This window comes from Micromys minutus, assembly GCF_963924665.1.
Source record: "Micromys minutus genome assembly, chromosome: 28".
NCBI classification, from domain to species: Eukaryota; Metazoa; Chordata; class Mammalia; order Rodentia; family Muridae; genus Micromys; species Micromys minutus.
Window position 1 is genome coordinate 34785093 of NC_137963.1, and position 22704 is coordinate 34807796.

General features: G+C 42.4%; 1 protein-coding gene across 1 annotated transcript in view; it reads right to left on the reverse strand.

The window, feature by feature from the left end:
- Positions 1–22704, reverse strand: part of INVS (inversin) — a 145227-nt gene that overhangs the window by 38638 nt on the left and 83885 nt on the right. The window contains exons 4-7 of the mRNA XM_080939939.1: positions 16114–16287; positions 12644–12811; positions 8645–8825; positions 5842–5951 (exon numbers count right to left, since the gene is read on the reverse strand). Coding sequence (XP_080796065.1) covers positions 5842–5951; positions 8645–8825; positions 12644–12811; positions 16114–16287 — 633 coding nt within the window. The remainder of the gene's footprint in view (positions 1–5841; positions 5952–8644; positions 8826–12643; positions 12812–16113; positions 16288–22704) is intronic.

Consider the following 22704-nt stretch of genomic DNA (forward strand, 5'->3'; position numbering starts at 1 on the left):
GGAGACCTCAACACCACACTATCATCAATGGACAGATTATGAAAACAGAAACTGAACAAGGATGCAGTGAAACTAGTAGAGGTTATGAACCAACTGGAATTAGTAGATATCTACACAACATTTTATCCTAAATCAAAGAATACACCTTCTTCTCAGCACCTCATGGCACCTTCTCCAAAATTGACCATATAATCGGTCACAAAACAATCCTCAATAGATAAAAGAAGATTGAAATACTCCCATGCATCCTATCAGATCACCATGGTCTAAGGCTGGTCTTTAATAACAACAAAGACAACAAAAAGCTCATATACACATGGAAACTAAACAATACTCTATTAAACGATAGCATGGTCAAAGAAGAAATAAATAAAGAAATTAAGGATTTTCTAGAATTTAATGAAAATGAATAAACAACATACCCAAACCTATGGGATGCAATGAAAGCAGCACCGAGAGGGAAACTCATAGCTCTGATTGCTTCCAAAGAGAAACTGGAGAGCATACACTAGCAATTTGACAGCACAGTTGAAATCTCTAGAACAAAAGGAAGCAGATACACCCAAGAGGAGTAGACGGCAAGAAATAATCAAACTTAGAGGAGAAATAGACCAAATAGAAACAAAAAGAACCATTCAAAGAATCAACAAAACCAAGAGCTGGTTCTTCGAGAAAATTAACAAGATTGATAAACCCTAAACCAGACTAACTAGAGGGCAAAGAGAGAGTATCCAAATTAACAAAATCAGAAAGGAAAGTGGAGACATAACAAGTGAAACTGAGAAAATTCAAGAAATCATCAGATCCTACTACAAAATCCCATACTCAACTAAGCTGGAGAATCTGGAGGAAATGGATGAATTCCTACACAGATACCTGATACTAAAGTTAAACCACGACCAGGTAAACCATCTAAATAATCCCATAACATGTAAAAAAAATAGAAGCAGTCATCAAAAGCCTCCCAACCAAAAAGAGCCCAGGTCCAGATGGGTTCAGTGCAGAATTCTATCAGACATTTATTGACGACTTAATACCAATACTCTCCAAACTATTCTACAAAATAGAGTCATATGGAACACTACCTAACTCATTTTTTGAGGCCACAATAACCCTTGTTCCTAAACCACACAAAGACCCTACAAGGAAAGAGAACTTCAGACCAATCTCACTTATGAACATTGATGCAAAAATACTCAACAAAATCCTTGCAAACCGAATCCAAAAACACATCAAAACGATCATTCACCATGATCAAGTAGGCTTCATCCCTGGGATGCAGAGATGGTTTAATATAAGGAAATCCATCAATGTAATTTACCATATAAACAAACTCAAAGAAAAAAACCACATGGTCACCTCACTAGATGCTGAGAAAGTATTTGACAAAATTCAGCACTCCTTCATGTTAAAAGTCTTGGAAAGAACAGGAATCCAAGGCCCATCCCTAAACATAATAAAAGCAATATACAGCAAACCAATAGCCAACATCAAACTTACCAGTGAGAAACTTGAAACAATCCCACTAAAATCAGGGACTCGACAAGGCTGCCCATTCTCCCCCTACCTATTCAACATAGTACTGGAAGTCCTGGCTGGAGCAATTGGAAAGCAAAAGGAAATTAAAGGGATACAATTTGGAAAGGAAGAAGTAAAAACATCACTGTTTGCCGATGACATGTTAATGTACGTAAGTGACCCCAAAAATTCCACCAGAGAACTTCTACAGCTGATAAACAAGTTCAGCAAAGTGGCTGGATACAAAATTAACTCAAACAAATCAGTAGCCTTCCTCTACTCAAAGGACAAACATGTGGAGAAAGAAATTAGGGAAAAGATACCCTTCACAATAGTCATAAACAATATGAAATATCTTGGTGTGACTCTAACTAAGCAAGTGAAGGATCTGCATGACAAGAACTCCAAATCTCTGAAGAAGGAAATCGAGGAAGATCTCAGAAAATGGAAAGATCTCCCATGCTCATGGATTGGAAGGATCAACATTGTAAAAATGGCCATCTTACCAAAAGCAATCTACAGATTCAACACAATCCCCATCAAAATTCCAACCCAATTCTTCAGAGTTGGAAAGAGCAATGTGCAATTTCATCTGGAATAGCAAAAGACCTAGAATAACAAAATCCATCCTCAACAACAAGAAAATATCTGTGGGAATCACCATCCCTGACCTCAAGCTATATATTACAAGGCAATTGTGTTAAAAACTGCATGGTACTGGTACAGAGATAGGCATGTGGATCAATGGAATAGAATAGAAGATCCAAAAATGAGCCCTCACATATAAAGTCACTTGATTTTTGACAAAGGAGCTGTAAACATTCAATGGAAAAAGGACAGCCTATTCAACAAATGGTGTTGGTCCAACGGGCACTCAGCATGCAGAAGAATGAAAATAGACCTTTTTTAATCTCCTTGTACAAAGCTCAAGTGCAAGTGGATCAAAAATCTCCACATTAAACCAGGTACACTGAAAGTATTAGAAGAGACAGTAGGGAAAACCTTAGAACATATAAGCACAGGAAAAAATTTCCTGAACAGAACACCAATTGCTCGTGCTCTAAGGTCAAATATGGACAAATGGAACTTAATGAGATTGCGAAGTTTTTGTAATGCTAAGGACACTGTCAAGAAAACAAAACAGCAGCCAACAGATTGGGAAAAGATATTTACCAACCCCACATCTTATAGAGGTCTAATATCCATGGTATACAAAGAACTCAAGAAACTAGACACCAGAGAATCAAACAATTCTATTAAAAAATGGGGTACAGAGCTGAACAAAAGTTCTCAACTGAGGAATATCGAATGGCTGAGAAGCATCTAAGGAAGTGCTCGACATCCTTAGTCATCAGGGAAATGCAAATCAAAACAACCCTGAGATTCCACCTCACACCAGTCAGAATGCCTAAGATAAAAAATTCAGATGACAGCAGATGCTGGCTTGGATGTGGCGAAAGAGGAACACTTCTCCACTGTTGGTGAGATTGTAAACTGGTACAACCACTCTGGAAATCAGTCTGGCAGTTCCTCAGAAAATTGGACATAGTACTACCTGAAGACCCAGTTATTCCACTTCTGGGCATATACTCCAGAGATGCTCCAACATACAACAAAGACACATGCACCACAATGTTCATAGCAGCCCTATTTATAATAGTCAGAAGCTGGAAAGAACCCACATGTCCTTCAGTAGATGAATGAATAAAAAAACTGTGGTATATTTACACAATGGAGTACTCAGCTATCAGAAACAATGACTTTTGAAATTCTTAAGCAAATGGATGCATCTAGAGAATATCATCCTGAGTGAGGTAACCCAGTCACAAAAGAACAGACATAATATGCAGTCACTGATAATTGGATACTAACCCCAGAAAGTTCTGAACACCCCAGAAACAACTCACAGACAATATGAAGTTCAAGAAAAACAAAGGCCAGAAAAAATACGAAAAGAAAAATCATTATGCTTAATCTTTACACACCAAGAAAACTTTGACTATTTCCAGGTTACATCTTGTTTTACATGCACTTTATGCTCATTGTAACTAGTAAGATGTTAATGCATACTATCAAACCTTTAAAAAATCAAATACTGACAAAAATGTATCCATATACTTTTATGCAAAATTGCTTTTAAAATCTGTACATTTATCTCTGTTTTTTAAAATAAAGTTGTTCAATTAAAAAAAATCTTGGGTGGCTAATACATTGTTGATTACTAATCAAAAGTTTCTGAGAAATGTAGTGTAGCATTCAAATCATTTAAAACCTTTTATTTAGCCATTCCTATAGTTAAGGTTCTGCCTCTGGAATGCTGGAAAAATAAGTAGTCAGCCCTAGCAGTGCCCTGCAGTTGGGTTACTGCGTTTGGAGTCTGTGCTGGTACCGAATCCGAGGCCTGGCTTGCATATGTTGCACAGGTGTTGAGTGTCCTTCCCAGTTCTTACTCCTGGGCTAATATTCCTGCGCTGACATCCTTTATAGAACCCAGACACAAATTTCCAGGAAGACCAAGAAACTTGTGCTTGAGAAAGGCTCATCTAATTTAGCCCTTGTTTTACATTGCGAGAAATGCAGGTTTATAACCACATGAGTATTGGAGGCAGACAAGAACAGGAACAAATGCAAAACTGGAAATCTCAGAAATCTGTCCACAGCATGGAAAGGTTTCCTAATTTTAAAACTATTTCCTGATTTGTTTATTTTTGGTGTTTTCCAAAGAGAAAATAGTAACCTTATGTGGAATTAATAGAAGCTAAAGTAATCAGTAGCTTAGAAATATGTACAATTATTAAAACCAATTCAGGACGTGGCAGACTACCTAACTCAAACATCTGTAATACAATACCACCCTCTTTTGCTCCTATGATAAGTATCTAATTATTGGTATTTGTATTAAAACTAGAGCCTGAAATTTGGTTCAAGATCCTGGGCAAGGCATTTAATCTCTTAGAACCTGTAAAGGGATGTTATGATCCACCTCACAGACCTCTGTTGAGTTATATACTGAGTTTTCATTTTCAAGGACCCATCCACTTGGGCCATGGGACTTTCCCATGTGTGTTAAGAAAGAACTAATATTCTCCAAATATTACTGAGCTGTTCAGAGTTAATAAAAGATAATAGTTTGCTAAAATTCTAGGTGGTGCATTGAGCAAATTTTTAGGGAGACAGCCAAGGAAAGAATGTAAGTGTGCAGACGGCCAGCCTGTGAAGAACCCAGAGCAGACAAACAACCTTCCTGTCACAAAGGCACCCATGAGTTTTGACCTATTAAAAAGAAAGGGAATAGAATCACTAGCACACAAGACAGGATCAAGCTGGCTTCTGCAGAGTAAGTAGGAATGACAATGAGACACTCAATAGAACACTGAGGTCACAAAGTAGGGGTTGTGCTCGGCCCAGCCAGAGCTATCGAGTCTCACTGCACACCCACGATGACAAAGAAAACCAGCTGTGGCCCCTTTAATGTCTCAGGGTCAGACTACACACCCGCATACTGCCAAGTGAACCCAGGACACTACAGATAAGAATGCACTTAGTGGTCCATGGGGGTCTATCAGGGACCAACTGGAGACAGCGAGGATCTCTACATGTAGTAATTCCCACTTTGCCTTCACAGGTGTGTACAGTCCATAATCTCAATATGAATCACAAGAATGTAGTCTGTGTTTGGACACAGTCCATAGGCCGTAGTCAGTGTAGACTAGACCCCTGCTCTACACCAGGTGCAGTAGACACTTGGAGACATCTGCTCTACCTTTCCAGCAGTCCTGAAAAAAGGCTTATCACTATCAAACTATCTATGAAGAAGCAAAGACTCAGAGAGGTTAAGAAAGCTGTGTGAAGTCACACAGCTAGCAGTCTGCACAGTTGGGATTCCAGGAGTTGGCTTTTCCAGCTGCAAAGCCTTGCTGCTGTGCTTTCAAGACAACTCTAGGGTGCTGAACAGTCACAAAATACAAAATATGGAAGTACACTCACGACAAAGCGAGAGGTTATACAGAGTGATAAGTAAAGTGACATAAAACCTTTCAAGCAACTAAGAGCCTTATAAAAACACAGACCGTTACGTGCCTCCGGTGCTGACAGAGACGGATGGTTAAAAGCCAACCGCTCGTCCAGCTCAGATCCACAAACCTGAGCCTGGAGCATTAGATGGTGCCTGCCTCCTTTTGATAACACTGTGCTCCGTCTATCCTAGAATGGGCTGACTGAAAGGGGCACAGGACCACGGCATATTGTTTCTTGTATCGGATATGAGGCTATAAGTACATCGAAATAAACATTTCATTAAGAGACAAGGCACTCATAACTTACAGCAAAGTTGCTCTGAGCTGCATAGTGCAAGGGTGTCGCTCCTTGGCTGTCAGAAGGGATCGTTCCAGACTTGTTTCTTTCTAGAAGGAGATGGACAATCTGCGCATGGCCTGAGGACAGACATGAGGTAGGTATCACATACAAAGGGATAAGCCAGTTTTAAAGCCAGTTTAAAAAAAAAAGGAAGGCAGAAAAAAAAAAAAAAAAAGCAAAAGCAAAAGGAAACAGTAGCATTTAAAATGGTTTCTACAGCTCCCAGCACAGCCTTTCCCTCCTCCTCCCCTGCAGCGTAGAATGAAGCTTACAGCAGTGAGGCCGGGCGTCAGCAGGAGGGAACGCACAGTGATAGTAAGTGCCAGGCTTAGGTGCTGCCGCTTGGGCTTCTTGGCTTCCCTGCCCATTATGTCAAGGTTCTGCTTTCAATGCCCCAAACTGAACATCAACTCCCTTTTACTGCTCAGCTGAACTCCCGAAATGAACCTCTTCTGACCCTGAGGACTAACCATCCCTTCAGTGTCTTCCCCCTAGTCTTTTAACATCAAAGTCCACACTCCACAGAATAAGAGAGCAGGCACTGTGGCGTGGCCTCGGGATAACAGTCTGTAGTACAGTCTGAAAGAAGTGGTTTCTACAAGGGAGAAATTCTGCAAGGGTCCAAGAATCAACAAGCTGGGTGTGGTGGTGCACGCCTGTAAACCCAGCACCCGAGGGCTCAGGCAGGAGGAATTAAACTGAGACTAGCCTGGGCTACTGAGAAAGTGCTGGGACATCTCAAAATCCACAACAGCACAGCACAACACAACACCACACAGAGGGCTAAGACACTTAGGAAACCCTTTTAGACTCTCTGAGAGAGTATGTGGGGACAGGGCAGAGAAGGAGAGGCCATGACGGGGGAGCCCTCTGAGCTAGGCTGTGCTGGGGGAAGCCAGGCAAAGGGTCTGCCTGGGGGTTGTGCTCAAGGATTCACTCCACGTGAGTGGTTAAAGTGGAGTCTTCCTGCCGACCATGTGCAACAGTGACAATGTAGACACATTTGCTCTGGTTGGAGGAGCAAAGGGACAATTCAGTAAGGGAAAGAAAATCAGCACTGGAAAGAGGAAGGGCGTACCTCAGAGATGGCCTCAAGAAGGAAAGTCGAGAGACTGAGGCATCTTCAGTCTAGTCAGAAAGAGACGCTTCTATGAAAGCAAAGAGCATCCTAGGAGGAAAACAGGCTGACGTGAAAAGCTCACGGAAGGAAATAAGAAGAAATGAAGGAGGGGGAGGGGACACAGACACAGCTGAAATAAAAGTTCCATGCAATGGGATAATAAAACCAAAACGTACAGAATGAAAGTGAATTTAGTGAAGTGGAGTCGAAGTCGTGATGTGCACCCACGTTCTAGAGAAAACAATTGGTGTGAGAACACTTTAGAAGGCAGACTAAGTGACAACTGTAAAGCTGACAGAAACGCTGTATGCAAGACTGAAAAATCACTTTAAAACATATGGTGTGCAATTTAACTGAGCAGATCCTCAGACTTCTGCTAACTGAAGAGACCCTCAGACTGTTAGCTGAGCGCACCCTCAGACTATTAGCTGAGCGCCCTCAGACTGTTAGCTGAGCGCCCTCAGACTGTTAGCTGAGCGCCCTCAGACTGTTAGCTGAACACACCCTCAGACTGTTAGCTGAGCGCCCTCAGACTGTTAGCTGAGCGCCCTCAGACTGTTAGCTGAGCGCCCTCAGACTGTTAGCTGAACACACCCTCAGACTGTTAGCTGAGCGCCCTCAGACTGTTAGCTGAGCGCCCTCAGACTGTTAGCTGAGCGCCCTCAGACTGTTAGCTGAGCGCCCTCAGACTGTTAGCTGAACACACCCTCAGACTGTTAGCTGAGCGCCCTCAGACTGTTAGCTGAGCGCCCTCAGACTGTTAGCTGAGCGCCCTCAGACTGTTAGTTGAGCGCACCCTCAGACTGTTAGCTGAGCGCACCCTCAGACTGTTAGCTGAGCACATCCTCAGACTGTTAACAAAACCCAAGCAGTAATGAAGAAAGGGCAGGGCTCATCTTATGAGTGGGAGGAAACAGGAAACCTCTCTTCTGAGAGGTCTTGCTCTTGACTCTGATAAACATGATTTTGATAAATTAAAAAAGTCAGTACAACACAGCCTACCCTACACTGCAACCTGTAAAACCAGGCAGGCTATAGCCAAGCGACAGCAGCACAGACTCTCTGGTGAAACAAAGGGGCAAGAAAACATTAAGAAGAAACCCCTCTGAAAATACTACTGATGCCCCAAGAGTTAAAAAAATTACTTTTAAATAATGCCTATAAGTGATTACTGCACAAAACAGAAAAGCTCTCAGGCTGTACTCTTGCAAATAATCTGACACAAGCATACATACCAGATACACATCTGCACTCTCATAAGAAACTGATCCCTGAAAGGTTACAAGGCAGATATGGAGGGGAAAAATTCAAATATCAAGGACTGAATACAAGCATCAAATGAATGGCCTCCTTTGCCCACATAACAGCCAGGAGTGGTTACGTTATATTCATGGCAATGAATTTCCATTCCTTTATAATAAAACTTATAACATAATCTTGAAATAAAACCTAGCATTTAATAGAGAATTAGTTTATATCACCACATTTTAAGGTACAATGGAAAAAGCCAGGTTATAAGAGAATTGAGCATATCAATTAGATCGGAAACTTTACGTGGGAGGAAGGAAGCCCACAGGAGGCACGGAGGCACAGGACTTGTGTAGCTGGGAAGTCTTTCCTACCGTGGTCCTGACTTACGGCAGAACGTACCTAGTAAGGCTGCCCAGTGCAGTGGGGTTCGGAATAAGTTATCGTAAGACGTTATGTTGCAGCTTTCGTAGGAGGTCAGGACATCCACCACCGTTAGGTTTCCATCAGCGACTGCGAAGTGCAGAGGTGTGCGGCCCTCATAGTCCTGCCAGTTCAGTAAAGACTCTGTTGGGGCCGCGTCCTAGTTTTAAAAACCAGAGATCAATAAATAATGTGTCATTTGCATGAACTATTTCTTAAAATGAAACCTCCCAATTCTCTATAGGTATAGGTAAAATGTATGGAAGAAATCTTCAACAAGTAACTTTCCTATTTATCAATAAGATAAACAATACAGGAAAGGATACAGTAGCAACAATGCTTATATTAGAAAGGTGTGGCACTTTGCCTAACGTGCTAAAGCTGTGTTTCGTTTGTTTTTAACATAGGTAGTCATCCACACTCATTTCGTACATATGATTTGATATTTACATCATGAAAGCACACATATAATCTCTTTGGCAACGTTTTCTTCCTACACTGCTCTTGAAGGTGTCCCTGCTGATTCTAGCTCATTTGTGAAATCAGGATTTTGTTGTCCCTTTTTCTCCTGAGGAAAAGTTACGTTGTTTCCATTTTTCTATCATGTCCCATTGACTGTTTCCCTTCCATGTTTCTTGCAGCTCAATGTGTGAGATTTTTCTCTTACACATGCAAAGAGGCATTGCTAGCTGAAGGCTTTTTGCAACTTCTACTGCACGCTGTCAAGCTGCTCTCCAAAGTGCTTGCACCAACGAACACACCCGTGACCATGTGCAGAGTGTTTATTTTCCACATGCTGGTACAGATCAATCACTTGGTGTTATCAAGCTTCCTACATGTTATTCCTAGCATGAGGCTGAAAGACATTTCCCTGATGCTTAATTTAAGGTGCTTTTATAAATGAAGCTGAAAATTCTACTCCTGTCGTCATGGCGTTCAGTTTATTTATTTATTTTTATTAATTATTCCATTTGTTTATATCTCAAATGGCACCCCACTTCCCGGCAACCCCTCCACCAGCCCCCATCCCACATCCATCCTCCCCCCTTCCCTTCACCTGTATGAGGGTGCTCCTCCATTCACCCACACTCTCCCTCTCCACCACTCCAACTATGCGGGGACATCAAACCTCCCCAGGCCCAAGGGCCTCCCCTCCCACTGCTGTCGGGCAAGGCCGTCCTCTGCTGTGTATCCGGAGCTGTGGGTCCCCTGCACTCAGGCTCTCACTCCCTGAGTCTGCAGCACTTGCTAACTCTTCTGCTGGGTCTTTGCAGCAGACAGTCTGCTGTGCTTCTCAAGTCCCCCCCTGATTTACTGACTCCACTCTACAGGCATCTTGCCCAGCAAGCATGATTGTTTTTTCTTTCATTCCAAAAGATCACACCTAGACACATCACAAATGAACTATAGAATGTCAAACATAGAGAATTAAAAACAGTCTGAATAAAAAGGCACATCACCTTAAAAGGAGTGACCATTAAGACAACAACAGACTTGACTTACATGAAAAACAAAAAAGGTAGAGAGCTGTAAAACCATATAAAATAAACAAGAGATGCATATCTGTGTAGGATGGGCACAAAGAGAACTAGTCTTCAAGAACATGGTATAGGGGCTGGAGAGATGGTTTAGTGGTTAAGGTCACTGACTGTTCTCCCAGAGGTCCTGAGTTCAAATCCCAGCAACCACATGGTGGCTCACAATCATCTGTAATGAGATCTGATGTCCTCTTCTGGTGCGTCTGAAGACAGCTACATGTACTTATACATAATAAATAAATAAATATTTTAAACAAAGAACAAGATAGCAACAATTAGAGGAGTGGAGGCTTTGAGCTTTGGAGAATAGGAGATCAGGTGGCTTGGGACATGGGATGCTTTGAAGAAAGAAAAGGGAAGAGGGGATGATGTAATTATATTTGAATTAAAAAAATGAAAAATTAAAAAGACATTCTTAATTAAAGTGCAGTTTGGACTGGAGTTGAGGCCCATTTGGGAGGGTGCTTGTGGAGTGCACAATGCCCTGTGTGTGGTGACCAGCACCACGTAAACCAGGAGAAGCTCCAGGTAATCCTCAACTACATAATGGGTTGGGTGCCAACCTTGGCTATGTGAGACCCTGTCATAAAAACAAACAGACAAATAAAAACCAAGTTAACAATCAATACTTCTACAATATTGAAAGTTCTAAGAACTATAGATCAGGAACAAAGAGAAGCTACAGAGAAAACCCAAGATTCACGGGAGGAAACCGAGGCTGGGAGAAGGCTCCGTTCGTACCATGTGTCACGCGTGGAACCTGCCCTAGAGAGCCTGCTGCGGCCACCACTCTGGAAGAAGCTACAGATCTGAAGAGCACTTTGACCCTAGACAGAGACGCAGAGTGTGGAGTTTGCTTTGCTGGTTTTCGGTTACGCTTCGGTTCACTGTTTCCTCTCTTTTCACTGTTTGCTCTCTTTCCTCTCTTTTGAGATGGTAATGTATGTCCTGTGCCATTGTATGTTGGAAGCAAGTGACCTGCTCTTTAAGTTTGATTTTGCAGGGGTTACAGTTAAGAGAGTGTCACGAGTCTCAGAAGAGACTTTGAACTTTAAACAATGTTGAGACTGCTATAGACTATTTGAAGCTGGACTGAAGCGTTATGACATTCTACAGGCCTTTGTGGGCCAGGGACTGAAATGTGGTGGTTTGAATAAGAATTTAGGTCACTAAGGGTGGGCTTTGCTTCCGAATGCTCAAGCTAGGCTTAGCGTCTCTCTGTCTGCTGCCTGCAGACTGGGATGTGGAACCTCAGTTCCTCTCCAGCACCCTGTCTGCCTGCAGGCTGCCATGCTCCCCACCGTGCTGACAATGGACTGAACCCCTGAAACTGTAAGCCAGCCCAGTGAATTGCTTTCCTTTATAACAGCCGTCATGGTGTCTCTTCACAGCAATAGGACACTAAGACATCACTCAAACATGAGAACATTTGGCACCCGAGTTTAGATCCCCAGAATCCATGTGAAAGATGGGTAGGCGTGGCAGCCCCTACCTATAATCCCAGAGTATGACTAGCAGAGACAAAGACTCCTGGGAACAAACTGGCCAGTCAGAGTAGCCAAAACAGTGACCTTGGGCTTCTACTGCCTCAGTCAATGCAGTGGGAAATAATGACAGAAGACATCTGACAACAACCACTGGCCTCCTCAATACACATACACACATGAGCACGCACCCTCACACACATAACAACACATGTCATGCATGCATACCACACACACATGTATAAACAGGAAAAAATATAGAGAAAGAAATTATTGGATATGTACAACAAACACCATACATACACACAAGGGAAGAATACTTTTAAAAGTCTAATTTGTATATTAAAAGCCAGCAGGGGGCTGGGGAAATTAGTAAAGGATCTGAGTTCAATCTGCAGCACCTCTGTAAACAGCTACACTAGGTTGTGAGTGCATTAACCCTAGCACTGGGGAACAGAGGCACTTAGAGACTGTCTCAAGGTAATAAGCAGAGACTGCGATAGGAAGGTCCCCAATATCTTGCTTTGGCCTTGGTACAGACATAATGTGCATGTATCACACATATAAACATCTCCCCTATAGTCCACATAACACACACACACACACACACACACACACACACTCACTCACTCACTCACTCACTCACATGCACACACATACACACAAATCTGAAAAAATAGAAGATTAGAAACAAGTACAATACCAAGCATGGAATGAGAAATACGAATTCTGAAAGTGTCTGGTGGAAGAGGAATGGTCACAGAAAACCTCAGTGTGGAGTAACTGGTACTATGAGGCTCTTAGGGGATGAGTCCACATATTGACATTGTTGGTTCATAATCTGCCTGTCTGTCACATCCACGGTTTTTGTACCTATTATTTTGTCACATCCACGGTTTTTGTACCTATTATTTTGTCCTAGGGAAGGTTTTGGGTCATCATAGCACTGTACTCACCAGGATGCATCGCACCATGTGCACAGCACTCGGGTCTTTATGGTTGGCTGCCCAGTGGAGTGGGATCTTGCCTTCCACATCAGGAATCCCGATGTTGGAGTCATGCTTGATGAGCAGCTTCGCGTGCTCGGGGTTGTTGTAGTAGGCACTCCAGTGCAGCGCGGTTTGCTGCAAGGCAGAAGGGAGCTTAAAAAGCCTGGCATCCTGCTCTTCCGGAACACCTACTGTGACAGGCGGGTTTCAGAGTCTAAGGACTCCTTAGTTTGCATGTGCTAGAAGTCAAGCACTGAGATTTTATCTGTGACTCCAGAGGCTGACCTCCTAACCATGTGCTTCACATAACAGGGAGAGGAAAGATGACTTATGAATAATCACCAGCATGCTCCTGATGTTACACCTCTGGGTATCACTAAGATTTCAACTAGAATCTTAGAATTTGATGGAAAGATTTAAAATTTGATGTTAACCAGAGGGAAAGTATGCTACAGGCAACCGATAGCGAATCCTTTAACATATCAAATTTAAACTTAAGAATAGGTTTACATAAATCTAAATCTACTGATGGATACTTTTAAAGCTAAGCCCGTATTTTATTTGAGATAAGTTTAAAGTGGTAATTTTGAACATGGTAAAGTTGCTTGAAAGCCATTTTTTGTTACTGCCATAAACATGTACATAGCATATACATAACATGTACATGCCGTGAACACACACATTAACAGAGTCACCGGGGACAAATCAGGAGTTGCTGAGACACTCACTGTGATGCAGCAGCCCAGTTGACCGACAGGAGCCAAGCTCAAGAGTCCTAAAGTTGAAAGACTAACATCGTGGGGTTCATTCAGAGTGTACTTACAGGTATCTGTTATATGATGGAGTCATCATTAATGCATGCTTTTCTAAAAGATCCATTTTAGTTTTGCTTACTTTGTGTGCCTGGTGAACTCCAGGAGGTCAGAGGAAAGTGCGGGATCTTGTGGAGCTTGAGATACAGGCTGCTGTGAGCTGCCTGGTGTAAGTGTTTGGAACAGAAGGTTCGCCCTCTGCAGAACTGCTGAGCCATCTCTTTAGCCCCCAAGCATTGTTATTTTTAGTTATGACTGAAGATCACAGAAAAAAAGTCACTACTTAATAGCAATCATTAATTGATTACAATCACCTTCTTAAGAAACACAGAGTCTTTACTTCCTTTTCCTAGGTTATGGTTATTCAGGCTCTAGTTACTCAAATATAATATGAACTTAGCTCAAGAGTAAACAGTTTGTACTTATTTTTTTACATCTTTTTAAATTTTTCTGTTTATTTTTACTGTAGTGCAATATTACATAAAGCAATGAATTGTTTAATGAAATATCGGCATTCAGATGCTCTGAATAGAAAAATATTAATGATTAAAGTTGATCTTCTGACTCTACACACTAAAGAAAATTTGAAGAATACAAGAGCAGTCTGAAGTAAAACAAACCAACCAATCAAACAAACATAAGAAGAGAAGGGTTGGAGAGATGGTTCAGCCGTGAGTAGAGATGGCTCAGCAGTGAGGAGTAGAGATGACTCAGCAGTGAGTAGAGATGACTCAGCAGTGAGGAGTAGAGATGACTTAGCAGTGAGGAGTAGAGATGACTCAGCAGTGAGGAGTAGAGATGACTCAGCAGTGAGGAGTAGAGATGACTCAGCAGTGAGGAGTAGAGATGACTCAGCAGTGAGTAGAGATGACTCAGCAGTGAGTAGAGATGGCTCAGCAGTGAGGAGTAGAGATGGCTCAGCAGTGAGGAGTAGAGATGACTCAGCAGTGAGGAGTAGAGATGACTCAGCAGTAAGGAGTAGAGATGACTCAGCAGTGGGAGTAGAGATGACTCAGCAGTGAGTAGAGATGACTCAGCAGTGAGTAGAGATGGCTCAGCAGTGAGGAGTAGAGATGGCTCAGCAGTGAGGAGTAGAGATGGCTCAGCAGTGAGGAGTAGAGATGACTCAGCAGTGAGGAGTAGAGATGACTCAGCAGTGAGGAGTAGAGATGACTCAGCAGTGGGAGTAGAGATGACTCAGCAGTGGGAGTAGAGATGACTCAGCAGTGAGGAGTAGAGATGACTCAGCAGTGAGGAGTAGAGATGACTCAGCAGTGAGGAGTAGAGATGACTCAGCAGTGGGAGTAGAGATGACTCAGCAGTGAGTAGAGATGACTCAGCAGTGAGGAGTAGAGATGACTCAGCAGTGAGGAGTAGAGATGACTCAGCAGTGAGGAGTAGAGATGACTCAGCAGTGAGGAGTACCTGCAAGCTCCTCTTGCAGAAGAGCAGGCCAGTTCCCAGCACCCACAGGTGGGTCACAGCGACCTGTAATTCAGTTCAGAGCATCTGACACTCTCTTGGCTTCACAGCCATGTACATTCTGTATTCACATGGTGCACATAAACTCATGTAGGTACTGTGTGTTTGAGGGTGCGTGGGCGTGCACACACAAACACATGCACACAGACCAAGCACATGCATGCACGTGTGCGTGCACACACACATTTAGAAAGCCTTTAAGAACAGTAAGTATAATTATACAGATTTTTAACTACATGTAGTCAGTGGTGTTAACGAGACCATGGCCCATCTGTAGTGGAAAGAGAAGGATTACTGCTTGTTTCTAACACGTGGCCACAATTTTTTTCTTTAAAGAAAGATCAGCAAAACTATGAGCTGTACAATCAATCTGTTAAAATTTAAGAGCAAGGAAAGTTAAAAAAAATTCTAGCAAGAAGTGAGAGGGAGATGTCAGAACTAAATGCACTGAATAACTGTTTCGTGGCTAATTTAGGGGGGTGTCCCCTGCAGGCGCCACTGTGTAAAGATTTTGCATTACCTCATTTTACCTCCAGTTATCTTTTTCATGTATTCTAAAATCATGACAGAAATGAATTAGGTGATTTCCCCAGAAACACAGACTGAGTAAGCGGTGGCGTTTGGGTTAGGGTCCACAGAGGCCGCTGCCATCTGATTGTTAAAGTCATTGCCTGCTTAGCGCACTGCACAGGCACACAGCCACCATGAGGTGGGTGCCCACATGCTTAGTTTATCACACAGAAAGATGGCTACCTTGGGACCCAGGTGTCTACATGCTTAATGCATGCACCAGGCAGGCAGTCGTCATGAGTCCAGGTGCCCACAGGAACTGTCACGAGTCTCGGACAAATGTTGACTTTTACTGTTAAACAGGCCAGGGTTTGGATTCTTGCCACTTGTATCTCAGGCAAGTTTTAACCCTCCTGATGGTCAGATTCCCCACCCACCGAAGGAGATGATACTACAGAGGTGGCCAGCAGGGTAATGGCAGACTTTTAGGAAATGCTTGCTGGGGTGTCTGAATGTGTGGCGTTGCCCTCCCACAGGGACGAACGGTGGCAATGCACACCTTTCCCGAGGCTTCACAAGACGGAACGGCCCCCTTTCTTTTTTTCATTGTCTTTGACCCCGACTGTCCATTACCTTGTTTTTGTCCTGTGTGTCCACCTCCCCAGGGGCCATAAACTTTAGCAGAAGAGCAAGACACTTGGGGCTCCTGTGCCGGGTGCTCAGGTGCAAAGGTGTCATCTCTTCTAGGTCCTTCTGCATCCAATTTGCTCGTCGAGTAAGTAAGAGTTTCATAAAGCGATAATTTCCCTAAGTGAGGAAAGAGGGGATGAGGAAAATTTACTCTGTGGCCGGTGAGTAAATATATTTTTGATGTCTTCAGTATTTAAACCACCTTCCTAGAGTATACCATGCAGAAAGGTTAATAAATGTTTATGTTTTCTTGTTTTTCTTGATTGCTTTTGGACACACACATATAACCTACACAGTGGCTGGCCAACATTTATTGGGTTGTGTAGCCTGTTTTATTTAGCCAGACCATTATTGCTAGGTGTTTACGATGTTAGACTATTACTGCTGGATATGCAGACACAAAAGCTTTGAGTCATAAATATTTATTATAAAAATGCTTCAACAGACACTGCTCTGTAATCACTTTTTTTCTCCTTTAATTTATCACAAAATTAACCAGCAGCCACATTTGGGGGTTAAGTTTGTACATTTTATGGTTTGCATGTATTTTTTAATTTATCAAAATGTAGGGTCCAAATACTGTAACATACTCTTTATATGATTGTTTTCCTGGCCATTTCCCTCACAGACTGTAAGTTTCTGGACCAAAGTTGTATTTCATTGGCTACTGTAGCCAGTATAATTCCCAATACAGACTAAGTGCTTAATAAATGTAAATAGATTCTCCAGTGGACTGAGCATGAAGGAAGGGCTCCTGCAGTTTTGTTCTCACGTAAATATTCTGATTTACAGGTTTTTTTGTGAGATCAGATCAGGGGAGAGTCTTAACTCTCAAACACTGGTATCTGGTTCTTCTTGCTTTAAAAAGTTTCATTAGCTTTAAAAAAAAAAAGTGCACAAGTCTTGTCTGGCTTAATTTTACTGTGTAGGCTTTAAGAAAGACATGAGAATTTCCTCATGAGGGCGCCCTGCTCTAAGTTTCCTTGAGAGCGTGCCCTGTTATAAATTTCCTCAAGAGGGCGCCCTGCTCTAAATTTCCTGCCGTCTTTCCTTAGAAGGAAAAAAGTGCTGTTAGAAAAAAAAATCTGTATGACACTTCATACCAAAAAAATAAGGATTGACCTTTCTGAGCATAACATTTCAAATATTACAGAATAATTCATTATGACCTTTTAGAGATATCCAACCAGACAGTCATTTTGGTTGTGGAGTCAGAAAACAGAAAGAAGGGAAGTCACACGGTTGGCAGCGGTGACCACTAGGCACAGACAGGTGCCTGGCATATTCATGTTTTCTGTTATTCTTGGGTCTTAAGCTCCACTACCCACACAGAATAAACCAGCAATAGCCGCCGCTACATTCATTCAACAAACACTTGCTAAGCCATGTTATGAAGCAGACGATTAGGACAGAGCTTTTGACATCAATTTCATCTTGTGCTACACTAAAGTATGCTGGAAAATGTCTACAGATTAAAGTGCCCGTCTGAGAAGAACAGAGTAATCAAAGGAGGTAGAGGAGGGATGTGGGAGGGAGAGAGGAGGGGGAGGGGAAAGGGGGCAGGGTCAGGTATGGGAGGAGGGGGGGGGAGAAGTACAGAGCATCAGGAATATGAATGGAGGTGTGTAGCCGTAGGGGAGGGGGAACTGGGGGTAGCCACTAGAAAGTCCCAGATGCCAGGGAATCCAGAGGCTCCCAGGACTCACAGGGATAACATTAGCCAAAGTACCCAACAAAGAGAAGAAAGAACCTGCAGAGACCATATTCAGTAGTTAGGTAGAACCCCAGTTGAGGAATGAGGCTACACACTCACCCCCAAATTCTTAACCCAGAATTGCTCCAGTCTAAAGGAAATGCAGGGACAAAGTGTGGAGCGGAGACTGAAGGAAAGGCCATCCAGAGACTGCCCCACCTGGGGATCCATTCTATATACAGACACCAAACCCTGTCACTATTGCTGATGCTAAGAAGTGCTTGCTGACAGGATCCTGGTATGGCTGTCCCCTGAGAGGTTCTGCCAGAGCCTGACAAATACAGATGTGGATACTCACAGCCAAACATCAGACTGAACGTGGGAACCCCAGTGGAGGGGTTAGGAGAAGGTCTGATAAGAGAAGGACTGGCGGGGCTGAAGGGTTTGCAACTTCACAGGAAGAACAACAATATCAACCAACCAGACTCCCCAAAGCTCCCAGAGACTAAACCACCAACCAAAGAGCACACATGGAGGGACCCATGGCACCAGCTGCATATGTAGCAGAAGATGGCCTTATCTGACATCAGTGGGAGGGGAGCCCCTTGGTCTTGTGGAAGCTTGATGACCCAGCATAGGGGAATGCTAGGATAGTGAGGCAGGAGTGGGTGGGTGGGGGAGCACCCTCATAAGGAGAACCAGGGGGAGGGGTAAAGGGATGGGGGGTTTGTGGAGGGGAAACTGGGAAGGGGGATAACATCTGAAATGTAAATAAATAAAATAACCAACAATAAAAAATAAGGAACTAAAAACTAATAAAATAAAATGCATCTCACATGTAAATCAGAGGCAAAAACAATGCCTAGAATTCTTACATATGTAAAATGAGGCAGATAATGTTTGAAAAATAATTGAACAATATATCAAGTGGGTACCTAGCAAATGTTTCCTAGGATTATGAATAGTTTTCCAGAGACTGGTTTTCTCATCAAACCTGGATCTCCCCAAGACTAGCCTGGCCAGCAAGACAATGTAGATGGTAGGTGGGTGGAAGTAGAGCTGGTGATAAAGGGTGGCAGGTAGATCATCGGCATCCATAGTGCAGCCAGTGGTTAGGAGGAGAACCAGGAACACAGATAGTTAGAATGATAGAGACAATGGCTTCTCTGATCTCTTACCCTTAAGGCCATATCTATACTCTACCCAAAGTTTATAACACAAGGCCAACAGGAATTTGACTGGTGTTCTGGGGAGGAGTAAGCTAGATGAACTTCTTCAGATCTGAAAGACAGAGACCCATCAGGTATTAGAGTGACAGCTGGGGCCAGAAACAATATAATTCACTCAGGCCAAGGTCAACCTCTTGGGTCTCATAAGCAAGCATTTATGAAATGCCAATTCTGGCGCAGAATATTCGATCACACTGTGAACCCCAAGACTGTGCTGTTTACTGGAAAAGTCTGTTTCTTGTTGTGGTGTGGCTCACCCATAGCACACCTTTAATCCTAAACAATGAAGATAAAGTTAGTTTGTAGAAGGAAGCAGCCATGTTTGAAAGTGATTAAGTCTAACTGAGGGGCAGACAAAGTGATGACTCAGAGAAAGATTTGACAGAATAGGATGTGCCCAGCTCTCAGCAGAAGAGAGAGGAAAGAGAAGCTACTTAAGGAGAGACAGCACAGGAAGAGAGTAGAGAAGGAATACAGTAGAGTTCACGGAGAGCAGCACAGTAGGGCTGAGAGGAGAGTGGAGCAGCACAGAGAGGGAGCAGAAGGCAGGTTTACAGGGACAGTGATAAAGAGACAGGTTGCAGAGAAAGAACAAGCTAGACACAGGTAAAGATAGAATGAGCCAGAGATGAGAAGGAGCCTACTTAGAACAGATTGTCAGTTAGTTTGAGGTCAAGGAGAGCAATGCAGTGAGAAGCCAGATTAAATCAGTCAGCTGGGAGAGGAGTTTGAGTCAGAACAGGAGAGCTGAACCAGCCAGTCGGAGCAAAGAAAGTCTCAGCTGTCTCAGAGGCTGGAAACATTCTATGCCTAGGTTAGCAGATGGAGACAGTAAGCCCCAGAGACGACAATTACAACAGGTAAATCAAAGTTACTTTTACACAACTATATGCAGACTCAAGCTCTACAAATAAGCAGAAGGGACAGAATCTTCAGAACTAAAGTGAGGAGGGCTGGGCATGGAGCTCAGCGGCAGCATAAACACACAGGAACAGTGTTTAATTCCTAGCAGAGAGGAGAAAAATAAATTTACTTTTACAATATTTTATACGTGTATGTGGTATATGTGTGGGTATGAATTTGTGTACATGTTTTTTTTTTTTCAATGCCTAAGCATGCATTCGGTGATTTAATCTGAGTAATAATGATAGGAAGATTTTGAGTAAATTACTTTGATATTTGCATCTACATTTTTATTTTAAAATAATAAAACATAACTGTAATTGGAAAGACAATTCAGTCAATAAAATGACCTGCAAATATAAGACCTTAAATTTGATCACACCACCCACAAAAAAAAGCTGAATATAGAGGCACGCTTCTGTAATCTCAGTGCTAGGAGGTGGAGGCAGGTGGATTCCCAGGGCTCACTGGCTGGCCATTTAGATGAATTAACCAGTGAGCTCCTCCTGGTTTAGTGAGAGACTTTATCTCAAAAACTTAGATGGGAATGTGATTGAGGAAGACACCTGATTGACTTCTGGCCTCTGCATGTATATGTACACCTGTATACTAACTATGCATAAGCACAAATGTACACACACACACACACACACACACACACACACACCACGCACATGCATATCAAACATAGCAATTACAGGTAATGTTCTTTTTGTGTGTTCAACTCATTTTCTCCTTCTATAGACACTCCAATACTGACAGGGAAGTTTCTTGATTCAGTTGAAATTTTTTGGTATTTTATCTTCTATATACATATAGGAAATATATATAAACTAGAAGGTGCTATTTTATAGAAATAGCTCTAATTGAGTCACTGGTCATATATGACTCAAAGTATTTAAAGGTTTCTCCAGGTTGCTCTATGTCTTGGTCAGAGTCTCTGTTGCTGTGAAGAGACACCAGGACCACAGCAGCAATTATAAGGAAACATAATTGGGGTTGTCTTGCAGTTCAGAGGTTAGTCCATTATCACTATGACAAGAAGTATGGTGGCACATTGACAGATATGGTGCTTGAGAGGTAGCAGAGAGTTCTACTTCTGAATCAACAGGTAGCAGGGAAAGAGAGAGAGAGAGAGAGAGAGAGAAAGAGAGAGAGAGAGAGAGAGAGACAGACAGACAGACAGACAGACAGACAGACAGACAATGGGCTTGAGCATCTGAAACTCTAAAGCCTTTCCCCAGTGACACACTTCCTTCAACAAGATCACATGTCCAACAAAGTCATACCTCCTAATAATGCTACTCCCTATGAATTATGGGGACATTTTCATGTAGGTTGGTGTCAAGGCAATGATTGGACAGTGGAGAGTGGGGTGTGAAAATAATCTAGAGGAGCAGAAAAGGAGGAGGAAGGCAGAGACAGAAGAGGAGAAAGATGGAAGCGGACATGTATGTTTCTCTCATTGAATCTCTAGATTGATAAGGTTATGATTATTTCTAGGGTCAATTTGTCTTACCTGGATAAGTAGTTTATATCTTTGTCCACTGGTTGTAAGCTTATTGTGTAGAGGGTTTGTCGACTGAGAATTTAACATATAAACCTGTTTGATAAGTTAATGATTGTGGAGTCATGTTTATACTGGGCGGTGGAGAAAAGTGAGTGTAAGCAACATGCAGGGGTGGTGGAGTGAACTGTGCCTGAGTTCTTAGATGTGGCATGGAGGTGCTAAATTGGAAATACCCTGCAGTGCCATGTGGCCCCCTAAGTGCAGGCACTAGCGTGGAATAACAGGTCACTATCTTTTAAATATTTACAGTACCACCACCACACTCTGGTTCCTTATCTCTTCACTAGAGAAGCACTCTGCTGTAAGAATTTGTATCTACTCCCTCTGGAGAAATACTTAGCACCTTCTCACTTTTTTTACAATTGGTGCTATAATGAATTGTCTTATGCATATCTTCTGGTAAGTGTACAAGAATTTCTGGGCTTTCTGAAAAGCAGTTCCAATTTAGAAACACGAGAATTCTTGTTTCTCTCCAATTTTGTTCCACTTGATTTTGTCAATGTGTTGACTTTGGCCACTCCAACTGGTATGCAGTCCTGTTTCTATCATAAATTCAATCTTCACTCCCCTAGCTAAGGTGGACTATTTTGTTGGCTATTTGTCTCTTCTTTTGTTGATAGCCTTTCCATGTAATTTGCTAATTTGGAAACTTGGCTATTTGTCTTTCTTCCTGGAATATTTGTACATACGCTGGATAATCATCTTTTGCTTTCCTTCGGATCTTTCCTTAGAAATGAGCTCATATTCAGAATGGTATTATCTCCTCTTGCACTTTATTTTTTATTTATTCCTTTTTATTGATTCAGTTTGTTCTTTGACAATTTCACATACATATTTAATCTTCTGTTTACTCTCTATTGTCTCTCCTCTTATCTTTCTGTCAATCCTCACTGCTCCCTACTGGTCTCCTTCCCATAGTCATATCATTTTGTTTTGTGACCTAATGATTTTAACCAGGATCATCTGTGAAACCACTGGTTTGGAAATATCAGGGTACTAAACCGAAGGCTAGATATTAATGTGTATACCTACAGGCAAATAATACTCTCAACCTTAACCATGGAAGCTTTTCTTTGCAGTGAACTGTGATGAATGCAGAGACGCATGAAAGTTCAAGATGTTTAACGTAAATAATGGTT